The sequence below is a fragment of the Elgaria multicarinata genome, chromosome 8 (genome assembly GCF_023053635.1).
Source record: "Elgaria multicarinata webbii isolate HBS135686 ecotype San Diego chromosome 8, rElgMul1.1.pri, whole genome shotgun sequence".
Lineage (NCBI taxonomy): Eukaryota > Metazoa > Chordata > Lepidosauria > Squamata > Anguidae > Elgaria > Elgaria multicarinata.
In genome coordinates this window covers 29425810-29438589 of record NC_086178.1, presented here as the reverse complement: position 1 = coordinate 29438589, position 12780 = coordinate 29425810, and the positions used below count along the sequence as shown (strand labels likewise).

General features: G+C 41.6%; 1 protein-coding gene across 2 annotated transcripts in view; it reads right to left on the bottom strand.

Moving 5' to 3' along the window:
- VEPH1 (ventricular zone expressed PH domain containing 1) overlaps nucleotides 1–12780 on the bottom strand; it is a 156625-nt gene that overhangs the window by 89252 nt on the left and 54593 nt on the right. For both annotated transcript variants that reach the window (XM_063132057.1, XM_063132058.1), the window contains exon 7: nucleotides 9364–9573. In XM_063132057.1, the coding sequence (XP_062988127.1) occupies nucleotides 9364–9573 (210 nt within the window). The remainder of the gene's footprint in view (nucleotides 1–9363; nucleotides 9574–12780) is intronic.

The window sequence follows — 12780 nt, the reverse complement described above, 5'->3', positions numbered from 1 at the left end:
ACAAGCAGTCCCTAAGAAATAAATCTGATCTTAAACCATTCAGGGCATTTATTATAGAAAACTTGACAGGCAAGTCTCCAAGGATAGTACATCTGAATAGCTCAAATACATGCAATGTGTATCAGGTGAAAGAACATTCTGTTGGTTTCATTATATGAGATGGCAGATAAGTGAGATCTAATGGTGAAGAAACCTCATGAAAGGTTTTTATAACTTTTTGAATTTTGTTATCCATTACCTGGAAAACTAGAACACACCGAGGTAGAAGTTAGGCTCTTCCCTCCTCCAGGTCTTACTTTGCCCAAATTGTTTCGATTCATCTACAACTCTACCAGTCTTTATGCATCCAGACCCACTTGCAAGGGGGACTAAGATGTAGGGCATTACTGTGCCCATTGAGCATACTCTTCTTCCTTGCCATCTCCTTGAATCTTACTCCTAGAATTTAAAAAAGGAATATCTTGGCCCCTAACCCCAAAATAATGCCAATTGGTTTATCTGCTATCTATGAGGTTTGAGGTACAACTAGCCATCTTCTTGCTGTCGCCTTTCCTTTTGCAATGTCCTGTTACTGCTGTCTTTGGAAGTGATGAGGGACTGAACCACATGGTCTGCTCCCTCCTTGTCATTCTGATGTTCCCTCCTCCAGCTTTATCTCCAGAGTGTGGTGGTGAAAGGGGTTCTCTGCCTCCACTTCCATTAATGAGCATTCTCCTGTGCTCACAACAGGCTGCAACATCAGAGAATGGAAAAGCATATGAAGCGTTTGGACCTTTATGGCTAGGTTCAGACCTCTCTTCCTCAGAAGGGTAGAAAATGGAGATGAACGGCTCAGGGATCCTGGCAATCAGCCTACTGACTGTCAGCCATACCCAATTAAAATTCCTGCCTAGGATCTAGGGGAAGCCAGACTGAGTCCTTGGCTAGGGATCAGACTGGCAAGTTATCATGATGGGACTGTAACCAAACAAAATACTGTATTTACTGGAGTAGAAATAGTATCCTGCATGACGCAAGCAACTCATTATGTCCTGGGATATAGATTCTGTGCTCTATACACAGAACCTACTATATGCAACTGCACAAAAACTGGGAACCATTCATCACAGAAAAGATGAGAACCAAGAAAAGAAAGAAAAGTCAACAACTCTACAGCTTACTACATCCATTTTCTTACAATGAACAGAAGCTTTAAGTGCCATTTTGTTAGAAAGGTGAGATACAAATAAATAAATAATAAAACCCCCTCTGGTAACAGGTGTATAATGCATATTGTAATAAGAGTTAATACTCTGTTCAAGCTCCATATCCTTAAAGAACTGAATAGGAGAAGCTGCTCTCCCAATATATGGCACCTTTTGTATGACTGGAGAGCATTTTTGCTTATGCAAAGGAGCTCCCTAATTTCTACTGCAGTCATCTGTACCACATCCTGTGCTGTTCCAGAAGGGGGTGGGGTGGGGAGATAAGGGGCTGCAGCAGGAAGGAGGCAAACCCCATTGTGCTAGTTGATTTCACTTCTCTATATCTAAATCATGGTTGATGGTGTCAATGCAAAACTGCATGGGCCACACATTTGAGTGATTGTGTTTATATCCCATCCCTTCCTCACAAAGAACGAGGGACTTTTTACATCACAACCATGTGTGAAACAGCATTGGAGTGGATAACTGGTGAGGCAAATGTGCTTTTGTCTCAGGTATATGCACCAGGAAGCCAGCACACATTTAGGTAACTACCATAAGGTCATCCAAAGATACAATCTGACTTTCCACCTAAACTTCTCTACAACTAGGTGTCTATGGAAAAGAGGGGGAAAGTGGTGGCAGCACTTACACATACCTATGGATACCCTTATTTTCTTCAGGGTTTCTAGCTTACTACACTTTTCATTCAGCTGCCTCGAGCACAAGGCCCTTTTGAACACGAAGCCAGGTGGGCAATCTCTTTAGGGCAGTGTTAGGGAAACTGTGGCCTAAGGCCTGCAGGCCTTCCTTGGCCTAATTTCATGTGGCCATCGGCCTAATTTCATTTAGGTGGGGGGCAGAGAGAGAAGGAGAGTAGGAATGTAAGAACTGGGGAGAAATGCTGAAACAGATGGAGTTATTGAAGGAGTTGTGGGGAGTGAGTGACCAGTTCAGACCTCTAGAAGGAGGAAGGAAATAGGAGAGGGCTGAAATGGATGTAACAATGGAAGAAGAAGCATCTTCTCCACATCATGATTCAGACCTCTAGCAAGCGCAGTCTGTCCCTCCACTGGCAGCCTGCTAGGCATGGAGGAAGAGGGAAGAGAGAGAGAAGGGGTTGGCAGAAAAACAGAGAAAAAGAGTTGGGAAAGAGGGAAGAGGTGCCCCCCACTTTTGATTCTGCCCCCATCTACTGCTGGCTTGTGGCCTCCAACAGATTATCCTCAAAGGAATGCAGCCAGAAAAGGTTTCCCCACCCGTGCTTTAGGAGGTAGGCATAGACTGATCCCAAGGCAAAACTTAACAAAATTATTTACCTATTTCTTTGATTCTAAGACACACTTTTTTCCAAATATAAACATCTCTAAAAATGGGGTGTGTCTTAGGTTTTTCCCCCCCTGTTGGTGGTACTGAAATTAGTGTGCGTCTTACAATCGATGGCGTCTTACAATCGAAGAAATACGGTATAAAACAAGAAAGATGCAAAAAAGAAAAAAAAGTCTGCAAGCATATATCAATAGCTATCTTATCTCTGATCTGTCAAGAGCTTAAGATATAGAATACATCAACATATGCTAACTAGTTCAAAAACTAACTCAAAGATGAACTATGAGAGTAATGTCCTTGTATGCTCATAGATCAGGCAAACAAGCAAATATGTCCATAGCATGGGGTCCAGTATGTATAGGACTTAGGTTATTGTTAACTAAACTTCATACAGCTTTTAGAATATAAAAACAAGAGAACCAAACCTAGCCCCATGTATTTTTCTACCGTGTCAGGAGACCAAGGCCAGATCTACACCAAGCAGGATATAGCACTACGAAAGCGGTATGAAAGCAGTATTTAAGAGGCAGGAGCCACACTACTGTTTTATAGCGGTATTGAAGTGCACTGACAACTGTTGGGGCCCTGTGACACATACCATATACCGCTTTCATAGTGCTATATCCTGCTTGATGTAGATCTGGCCCAAGAGTGATCTGCTTCCACATTCATCCTTTCTGTTTCCTGCTGAGTGAATCTACATTCTTTTAACCGAGAAAGCTGCTATGGGATACAGGGATGCCATCTTCCCAAGAATATTAATTAGCTAGTTAATGTTAAAACAATTCTAAATTACAGTAGTTTAGACAGGAAATTTTAGTGGGCCATGTAAACAGGATTCCTAGCTACATAAAATAAATGCTTTAAGCGAAGACCACACAAGCTATTCAAGGAAACTGGAAAGCAGATCAAATGTTAACGTTCAATTGGCATGGTAAAAAAGGACTTTGGTTTCACTTGGAAATCTGCATTCAGTTCCAAGCAACATTATTAGACATACTGAAGACATGGATTTATTACACGTTATCTGACAGTACACAGGGTGGATGGGTGAACCCTATTCACACATTAGAGGGGACACTTTAAAATAAACCCAAAACAAACAAAACCCAAAATGGTTATATGAGAAATAGCCAAGATTGCTGTAATCAACTAGAGAAACTGTACTTTGGGAAGGATATAGAAAATACCCTATTCCCATTCTTCTCACAATTGAAATAGAGTAGAGAAAAACTAGGAAAAATAGAGTCACGTTCCAATCCTTACAGAAAAGTGGATTTTGAGATCTGTGGGCAAAAATCCAACCAAGAGTTATGTATGCTTAAGCCCAACGATTTCCATGGCCTTAGGCATACTTAACTCTATGTTGGATCATGCCCTCTCATTTTAAATGATAAATTCATGGAAAGGCACCTTCATCAAAAGCCATGACACAAAGACATATTTTCTTCATCAAGTCTTTATGTACTTCTATTATACTGGTTATCTCCTTCCATACCAGGGCCAATGTCTAACATAACCTACAACAACTTGATAAAATTTTACTGAATTACTCTAGGGCCTTTCTTGGTTCAGCCATCTGAAGTGGGTCTTCAAGTTCGAAGGCAGGCCATTTATCAGAGAGCTTACAATCTGTCTTCTAGTTCTGCCAATAGCTACATTCTCATAAAGGAAGATTTATTACTTGTAGGTGCTGTCAGTAAGCCACCACATGACAATCTGCAGAACAAAGTATCACAGTTCGTTCTACACAGGATACCCAAGAAATATTATGGGGTGAAGCAAGATAAGTACAAAGAAAAACAATACGGTCCCTAAATATGGCTAGGATCAACATCTCAATAATAATAACCAAAGGTCAAGCTGCAAGGGGATCACACCATAAAGTATGAAGAGAATAAAACCAAAATGTCAGTGGGCAGGGGAGGAGGAAATCCTAGTCACAGTGCTTTTCAATTAATTTGGTATGTTGGGAAACTGTTTTTTAATTCTGGGCACTACATTACCAGTCTAAAATAAAGTGCCCAGATGTTTGAGGGGGTTTATAAATAATAATATTATAAATTTCTCAGCAAGCTGCACATTTGTTTCATCCAACAATTCCGACATCACTCACTGGCTAAACTTAATATATGAGGTAAGAATTGGCCCAAAGACTGGAGATTCAGGCCCAAACTAGACAACATGTAGGCATACATTTAACATGTCTGAATTTTGTAATTTAAATAGCAACCAGGGAGTCAGGCTGTCAGGGTTTTCATCCTGCAATGCATGGAGCTTAACCTGTTCCCCCTGTATTGTGATCTCAACAAAAATCACCCCCCAAATTCCCTCCTAGGGATAACAGCAGCACCACAGTTGCTGTTCAACAAAAAACAGACACATCAAATGCATCTGTTCACAAACATTTCTTCTATTTTGGCCCTCAATAGAGTCCTTTGTGGTTATTCAAAAGTTCATTCAATAAATGGGCAGCTGACTCTTCCCCTGATTGACTGACTGGGTTCGCATGATTCCTGCAGCCCACCGTGTGACGGTCACCATTTTAAATACGCAAGCCACGGAGGGCTCACACCATGGTTTTCTGTGAAATGCAAACCTGTGCATCATGGGTTATATGAGGGATAAATAACCGTCAGATAACCCTAGAACAACCCATAGGTTAATTAATCCATGGTGGCTTAGCATTATGTGCAAACTTTTAAAACAGAGTTTGAACAATGCAAAAACACTCCCACAAACACAAAATCAAATAATAAAAGCTTATAGCACCCTGAAATGGTGTTCATGGTGGGGTGGAATTGGCTGATAATTCTCATCACTATGATGGGCTTAAGCAGGTTACTTTCCGTTTCCTTGGTTCTTCCCCACCATCACAACTGATATTCAACTTCCCTCAACATCTTGTGCCTCCCGGAGGGCAATAAGCGTGAGTGCAGCCTTTGTTGGCCTATTTCGGGGTGGGTGGGTATTTTTTCTTTTTAATTTACAAACTACTATCTTCTGCATACCTGACTCAAGCTGGTTTAATAATCGTACTTCCATGCACCTGGGGGCTTCCTCCCATTTCCCCCTGCATTTGGTCCCCTTCCATTTTTCTTTTTCTTTTTCTCATTGTGGATTGGTGCCATTGGCTTCGCCTGTGACAGGATGATTTCCCTCCCCACTGCACCCCCCAACAGGATTAAGAGACTATCTGCATGCCAAAGAGGGACCGGAGCTCATTGGTAGAGAAGATGTTTTGCATGCATAAATGCTCAAATCCAGTCCCATATAAGGCTGGCCCCAAGTGAAGTGGGGTGTTTCAAAATGAAGTAAGGGGGTTAAGAAGATAGGGGGGTGAACGTGGGTGGCGAGAAACCAGCAGTCCGGGTGGCAGCAACAGCAGCATTTGCTCCTGTGGCCACATCCATTCACACCACAATTCCCCCTCAGAAGAGCACTAAGTCATCGTCCAGTATTGTTCCAAGGGGTGTTCTGGGTGGGGAGAAATCACCACTAGTTATCTGCTTTTCCACGTCAATGGCCTCTCTCCATTGTTCAAGTAAGATTTGTTTTTTAAAAATCTACTTTCGTTTGAGTGGAGGAAGAACAGGTAGGCAAGCAAGCAGTCTTTGCTCCTAAAACAGGATGAGGCCTTCAAAAAGAACAGCAGCTTTCTCCCCAAAAGTGCTTCTTGCCATCCACCTGCAAAACACAACCTTTTGCCTCTTTTCTGTAGCAAAGCTACAAGTGTCGAATTTCTGCCTATAGCCCCCATGCACGTAGGTGTCTCCAAAATCGCAGTGAGCTTGTACTAGCCGTTGAGCAAGCACCTTCAGCTGTCCAGCAAAACAACATACCAGCAAAGAGAAGATTTTGCCTTTTCAGAGGGCAAGAGTATTATTATTTCCTACCAGCTGTCCTGCATGGAAGTCTAAGAAGTGTTGGACAGAAAGCCAAAAAGGGAACGTGTTCTCAAAGGTGCCAAAGGGAAACTTGTTTATTTAAGCCCAATGGTGTTTCAGAAACAAAACCATCTTTGTCAGGTGCTCTCTTCTAAAATGCAAACGCTGAAAACAAATTAAGGCAGCTTAACTAAGGTGGTGGCTACCCTTCGTACACCATCAAGTATATGACGCTGATGGAGCAGATTAAGAGCTAAACTAGATGCTATGTTAAATATGTAGCACGCAGCGGATTCTCACCATATTCTTTACACTGAAGTAATATGTGTGGCCCTGATCTGAATTAGGACCACCACTTGTGGCTAGAGGAGGTTTACGCTTTCCCATTTAGCCATCTCCCCTCCCCACTCCAGGGATAAAAAGGAAAAAAAAATGTGTTGGCACCAATGGAGCTCCACCCCCCTCCCTCTGTTTTGATGGGAATGAGAATTTTAGGGGGGAAAGTGCCTGAGTGGTAAGGTTTAAAACTCCCCTACCTGCATAGAATCATAGAATAGTAGAGTTGGAAGTGGCCTACAAGGCCATTGAGTCCAACCCCCTGCTCAAGGCAGGAATCCACCCTACAGCATACTTGACAGATGGTTGTCCAGCTGCCTCTTGAAGGCCTCCAGTGTGGGAGAGCCCACAACCTCCCTAGGTAACTGGTTCCATTGTTGTACTGCTCTAACATTCAGGAAGTTTTTCCTGATGTCCATCCGGAATCTTCCTGATGGGCTTCCTGTAACTTGAGCCCATTATTCTGTGTCATGAACTCTGGTGGTTCTGATCTGGACTGAGGGCCCATGTGCTTACTTCACCATAAAAAAAATGGTGAGGATCAGCTGCAAATTGTGTATTTAATTTAGCAACTAGTTTAGCTTCAAACGATCTAATGGTTAAACCAACAAGAACTGAAGATGCTGTTATGTAGTCAGTTACACGACATGCAGTTAAAGTGTAGCTCCCGACTTCTAAATGCTGTCACATACATTCACATAAAGATCCCCTGCGTGTGTTACATAAAGCATCACTTCTGGCTCAGAGATGACCCATGCCAGGAAAAGCACAGTATGGCAATAAGCACACAACACTTCCCCTGACACAGGTCAGCCCTGGGTCAGAACAACTTCCTGAAGTGCCTTGATTAGGATGCTCGAGAGAACTCTGCATGAATGTGCAACACAGCATTTTGCTGTCAGAGGGCAAGATGCAAATTACTATAATCTGCTGTGAGACAGACCATTTGAAACAGCCCTTTAATGTGATGTCTTATCCACAAGAATGCTGTATTCCTCATATACTCATGAGATTATCACTAGGGGAAAAATATTTCACATTTTCAGAGACAATATTGATCTGTCTCCATCAGGGATGTTTTTGTTTTCTTCTGCAGGTATATGTTAAGTGATTGCTCTATGTCTATTTCCTATGGCCGTAGTTCTTTAGGCCAACGGTATTGAAGTTAAGGATGCTGTCGAAGCTGCAGTGCCATTTCTAATTCTTAGTGTCTTCTTGAGAGAGAGAGAATTGATGGTTTGGTGTCAAATATAAATGGCACTGGCATTCTGAATATAAAATAATGAATGTGGTTTCTGGGTATCTGCCCTGTAGGGAATCTGGCTCTCCTCCATCCCTACCTTGGGCAGGGAATTGGGATTCTCTCCTCCCAGGAGATGAGATGATAGCATCCTTGAACAGCTGATGTTAGAAAGGGGAAGAGTATGGAGTTTGTTTCCTACTCTAAAACCATCTCAGGTTTTCATCATGTCTAACTGAAGAAGTACTAGGCTACACTTCCTCCTGCTCTCTCTCTCTGAGCTGCTACTACTTATGTTGGGTAGAGAGGCCTTAAATGCTAATCAAGTCATGGTCACTTCACTGTAGCAACATCTTTATGTTACGCTGTGGCATGCCCATTTGGGTGGGGCCCTGCTGAGACATTAGGCATTTCCTTAAATCAGAATACATTCAACAGTAAACACATATCACTCACAGTCAGCGGTTTAATTTATCCCCTTCCATAAGACTCTGCATGTATTTATAGAATAGTGGTCTAGGTTCTTCCCCTAGCTCAGGGGCGGGCAACTTGTGGCCCTCCAGGTATTTTGGCGTACAACTCCCCTCCCCTCTCATCATTGACTATGCTGGCCAAGGCTGATGGGAATGGTAGGCCAAAACATCTGGAGGACCACAAGTTGCCCACCCTTGCACTATTAGTACAAAAACTTCATCATATGAAATCAAACATACATGTGTGGGCAAAGTGCTAAATCCTAGCCCAAACAGCAAAATGAACAAAGTTGAATACAACTAAAAACTCAATGCAGTTGGGCAGAAGCTTATAATCCATTACTTTAAAGCACACATTGCTTTCCCCCATTGTTTTTACATCTAGACTAAATGCAGGTCCCCTGATCTGGATCAGGACCCTTGCATCAGGTAGTGAGGGGTAACACTCCCCCCTTCGTTGTGGTCCAAATTCAGATGGGTGTGTGTGTCTGCAATATATATTGCAAAATAGTGACTCGTTTGCTTTAATGGATCACTGTATTGGCAATATAACTTACAGGTGTGCCCCCCTGATCTGAATTAAGATCACAGCTAGGAGAGAGGGTTAAAGCCCCCCATCCCACAGTTGAGTCTGGATCCCTGCATGTACTTTAGATCAGGGCTGCACAACCTTTTTGCCTGCAAGGGCCACATTGGAAGGAGGCTTTTCATATAGATGGCAGCATGCTAGTCCGTTGGCAATTGTAATGAAAGCCATTATCCCAAGAGATGTTTGAAGGGGGGCACTCAAATAGTCTTTATTCTCAATGCCCATTGCCTGCTAGCGGCTGTCGATAGGTGCACCCTTAGAAATATTAGCCAGGAACACTGTAAGTTTATTAAAAACTATTCTTGGCATATTATAGTTTCCATACCTCATCAACATGTCCAACGGCTCCATAGATCTTTGCTGTTTGTCCAATCAGACTTGGGAAACTCTCCCCAGTCTCTTTCAGTATAGGAAGCAAGTTGGCCAATACTTCTGGTTCATAGTCTGATATTTCTATCAGTATATTTAGGATGATGTCATTATGATGGGGATCTCTTAGGTGACCAATTAGAGAGGGAATACATTCTTTGAGCACCTACAACATAGGGGAGGAAGGAAGCAAAAATGTTAATCCGTTTTTGCAGAAATGTTCTGCTTGTCATTATCTTTAGGCAGATTTTTCAAAGAAGTCAGTGCAAGTTTAGTTCTGCACAAAGTGTATGGGTGGACTACTGCCTGAAGTTATACATATTCATAGATTTAGCATTTCATAATTAAGGAAAACCTTCAGTGCTTTAACCAAAAAAACCCACCCAACAATATTCTCACATTTCTCCCCTTACTAGTATGACTTTTTATTGAATTAAAAGAAGTTTGAATTAAGGTCTCTGATGACACAGTAAATGAAAGAACAACAGAAATTCCTACTTTCCCCTAGGAATCCTTAAAATCTTAGGTCTGATGCCTGGGGCAAAGAATGAAGTTAGAGAGCCCCACTCTCAATTGGTTTAAGTAAATGTTAGTCCATACGCTGCAATGAAAGGATACAGATTTACAGCATCTAGGAATCAGGCCCTTGACAATATGAGACATAAGCATCACATAACTATAGCATCTATCAAAACAAGACACACTGTTGTAATAAAGTAAAGTATCATTCTTCTGATGGCCCACAGAATACCATAAACATTGGGAAAATTGTAATCTTGGGTAAATAGGAATGCTTCTATAGAGCTGGCAATATATTATATGAATTTTCATTTTGAAGTTCTGCAAAAACGTGGCCTAGCTGCTTGAAGTATTAATTTGCATCATTATATGACAGCATGACCTGGTTCATACAACAAACCATGGATTTAAACTTCAGGTTATTTGTCCCTCAAACACCCAGAATTCCAGGTTTGAACATCGGAATTGGGTTCCTGGGTTGTTTAAGAAATCAGATGCAAAGCAAAAGCAGCAAGTGAGCAGGAAGCAGTGTATTTAAAGAATGGTTTACTTTAAAGAATCCACGGGTTGTCGTTATGCGCATACCAGGCATATATCTGAACATTGTATGAAATCAGTTCAATGAACCTATTGTACAATGATCTAAACATACGGTATATGTTTGGTTTTATGCAAGATATGCATACCATAGGAAGCCAATTTTGAATACCATGATGGATTCTGTTGAGATTACGAGAAACCAGTGGTTTGGAGACCAAACGTACAGAAATATGCATCATCTAAACAGTTAGCAATACACTCAATTATATAAGCATCCAGATTTGGAAATTTATATATAGTGCTGAAAATTAGAATAAAAGGGAAGTGGGATGGTTAGGCCTGACTCAATAATGTCCACCTGAAATTAAGTGGGAGGTAGGGTTGCCAGGTGTCCTACTTAACAGAGGAGAATCCTCTATTTGAAGGTGTTCTTTGTTTGAAGAGGTGCCCAGTCCATCTCTGGTTTAAAGTCAAAGAGCCAGAAAATGGGGTGAGCAAGAGGGTCCTTAGAATTGCTCGTCAACAGTAAGCAACTGAACAGCAGACTGAACAGGCACAAAGTCATCTACTCAGTTTTCTCCTCTATTGTGAGATGCATTGTATTTCTATTCAAATTATAGTTATTACTTCTAAATTTTCACCTAACTCTACAAATGTTATGCAAATTAGTGTCCTCTTTTGTTCTATTTTTTATTATGTTTTCCCTCTTTTTTTGACAATGGGCATCAGTTACCATCCTAGTGGGAGGGCATCCCATCCCATCTAATTCCACTTCAAGCATTCTCTCTGCAGCTCCTATGACCTGACTCTGAAATTCATGCTTATCCCAATTTGTGGTGCACCTATCTCCATTTAAGTGTGGGGAACCTCCATCTGGATATTCACCTTACACAGATGGAGGGTGGTAGTTCCAATTTCAGTGGGGCTGTGAATTCACTCTTTGTTTCATTCAGAACCACTTAGAACTCTAAAGGAGCTATCCAAGGTGCTGCACCCATTTTGGGTGTCTTTTCCTTAAAGAACTTTGCAGATAGATCCTGAAATACAATTATAAGTCTGTCTGCATATATTAAATACTCTTTGAATCTGGCAACTCTCTCTCTCTCTCTCTCTCTCTCTCTCTCTCTGAATTTTAATAGAAACAAGTTAATCAATAAAAAGTTGTTTGAAACAGTATCATATTCATGCTTTTTTAAAAAAATGCCTATTCAATTCTCCAACTTCCCCCTCCCTTTCTCTTCAACAGCAACCCTACAATTTCATCCATGCTAAACAGTTTCCTAAGAAGTCTGTTTCTGGACCCATTTTAAAGTGTGAGTTTCAACTTACAAAGCCCTAAATGGCTTGGGACCAGGTTACCTTCTCCCATATGTAAGTAACTGAGTCTTAAGATCCTCCACATGCCCTTGCCAAGAGAATTAACAGGGAGTGGGGAAATACTAAGAAGAGGGCCTTCATGGTGGTGACATTCCAGCTATGGAATAGCCTCCCCAGAAAGGCTCACCTGGCACCTTCTTTCTGCTCTTTTTGGTGCCCAGTAAAGAACCTTTTGTTCAGCCAGACCTTTTAAACACTCTTTGGGGTCTTGCTGTTTTTGTATATTTCTTAATTCATCATCATCATCAGTTTATTGTGCTAGCCAAAGGCCATGACAAATACATCCATAGAAAAGCATACAACTATAAAAGTACACAACAGTTTAAAATAGCCAAGAGAACCATACAGACAAGCTTAAATTTACTGTGACTAAAGCACTCATTTCACTCAGCACTTTGAGTCTCCGTGGCAGTTTATAGCAATTTTATCTAGTTCTCTCTTCCTAATCTTTTTCGCTGCCAGTGCAAACAGGGCCACCTTATGAGTGACATAACTGTTGGAATCGCTAAGGAGGAAGAGAACTGTTTCTGCTTGGGCAGTATTTCTTAATTGTTTTATACTATCTCTGTTAGAAGGAAATTTTATGTTATGCTGCATTTTTATTATTTCTTGTTTTTAATTATTGATGCCAGCTCTGGGGGGCCCTTACCAGCAGGTAGGAGGGTCTGGGAAGACACCATTTTAGTTTTCCATAATGCCCCAGAGCAGCCTTCCCCAACCTGGAGTCCCTAGATAGTGTTTGGCCACAACTCCCATCAGCCCCAGCCATCATGGCCAATGGTCAGGGATTATGGAAGTTGTCGTCAAAGACAGCAGGTTGAAGAAGGTTTCTCCCAAGCATCACACATGGGATGGGGGTACTGAAGGAAATTAAAATAGTGCCTGCAAGTTGCCTGCTGCTGTCAGGTCCATGCATATATGATGAACTAGAGAGCAC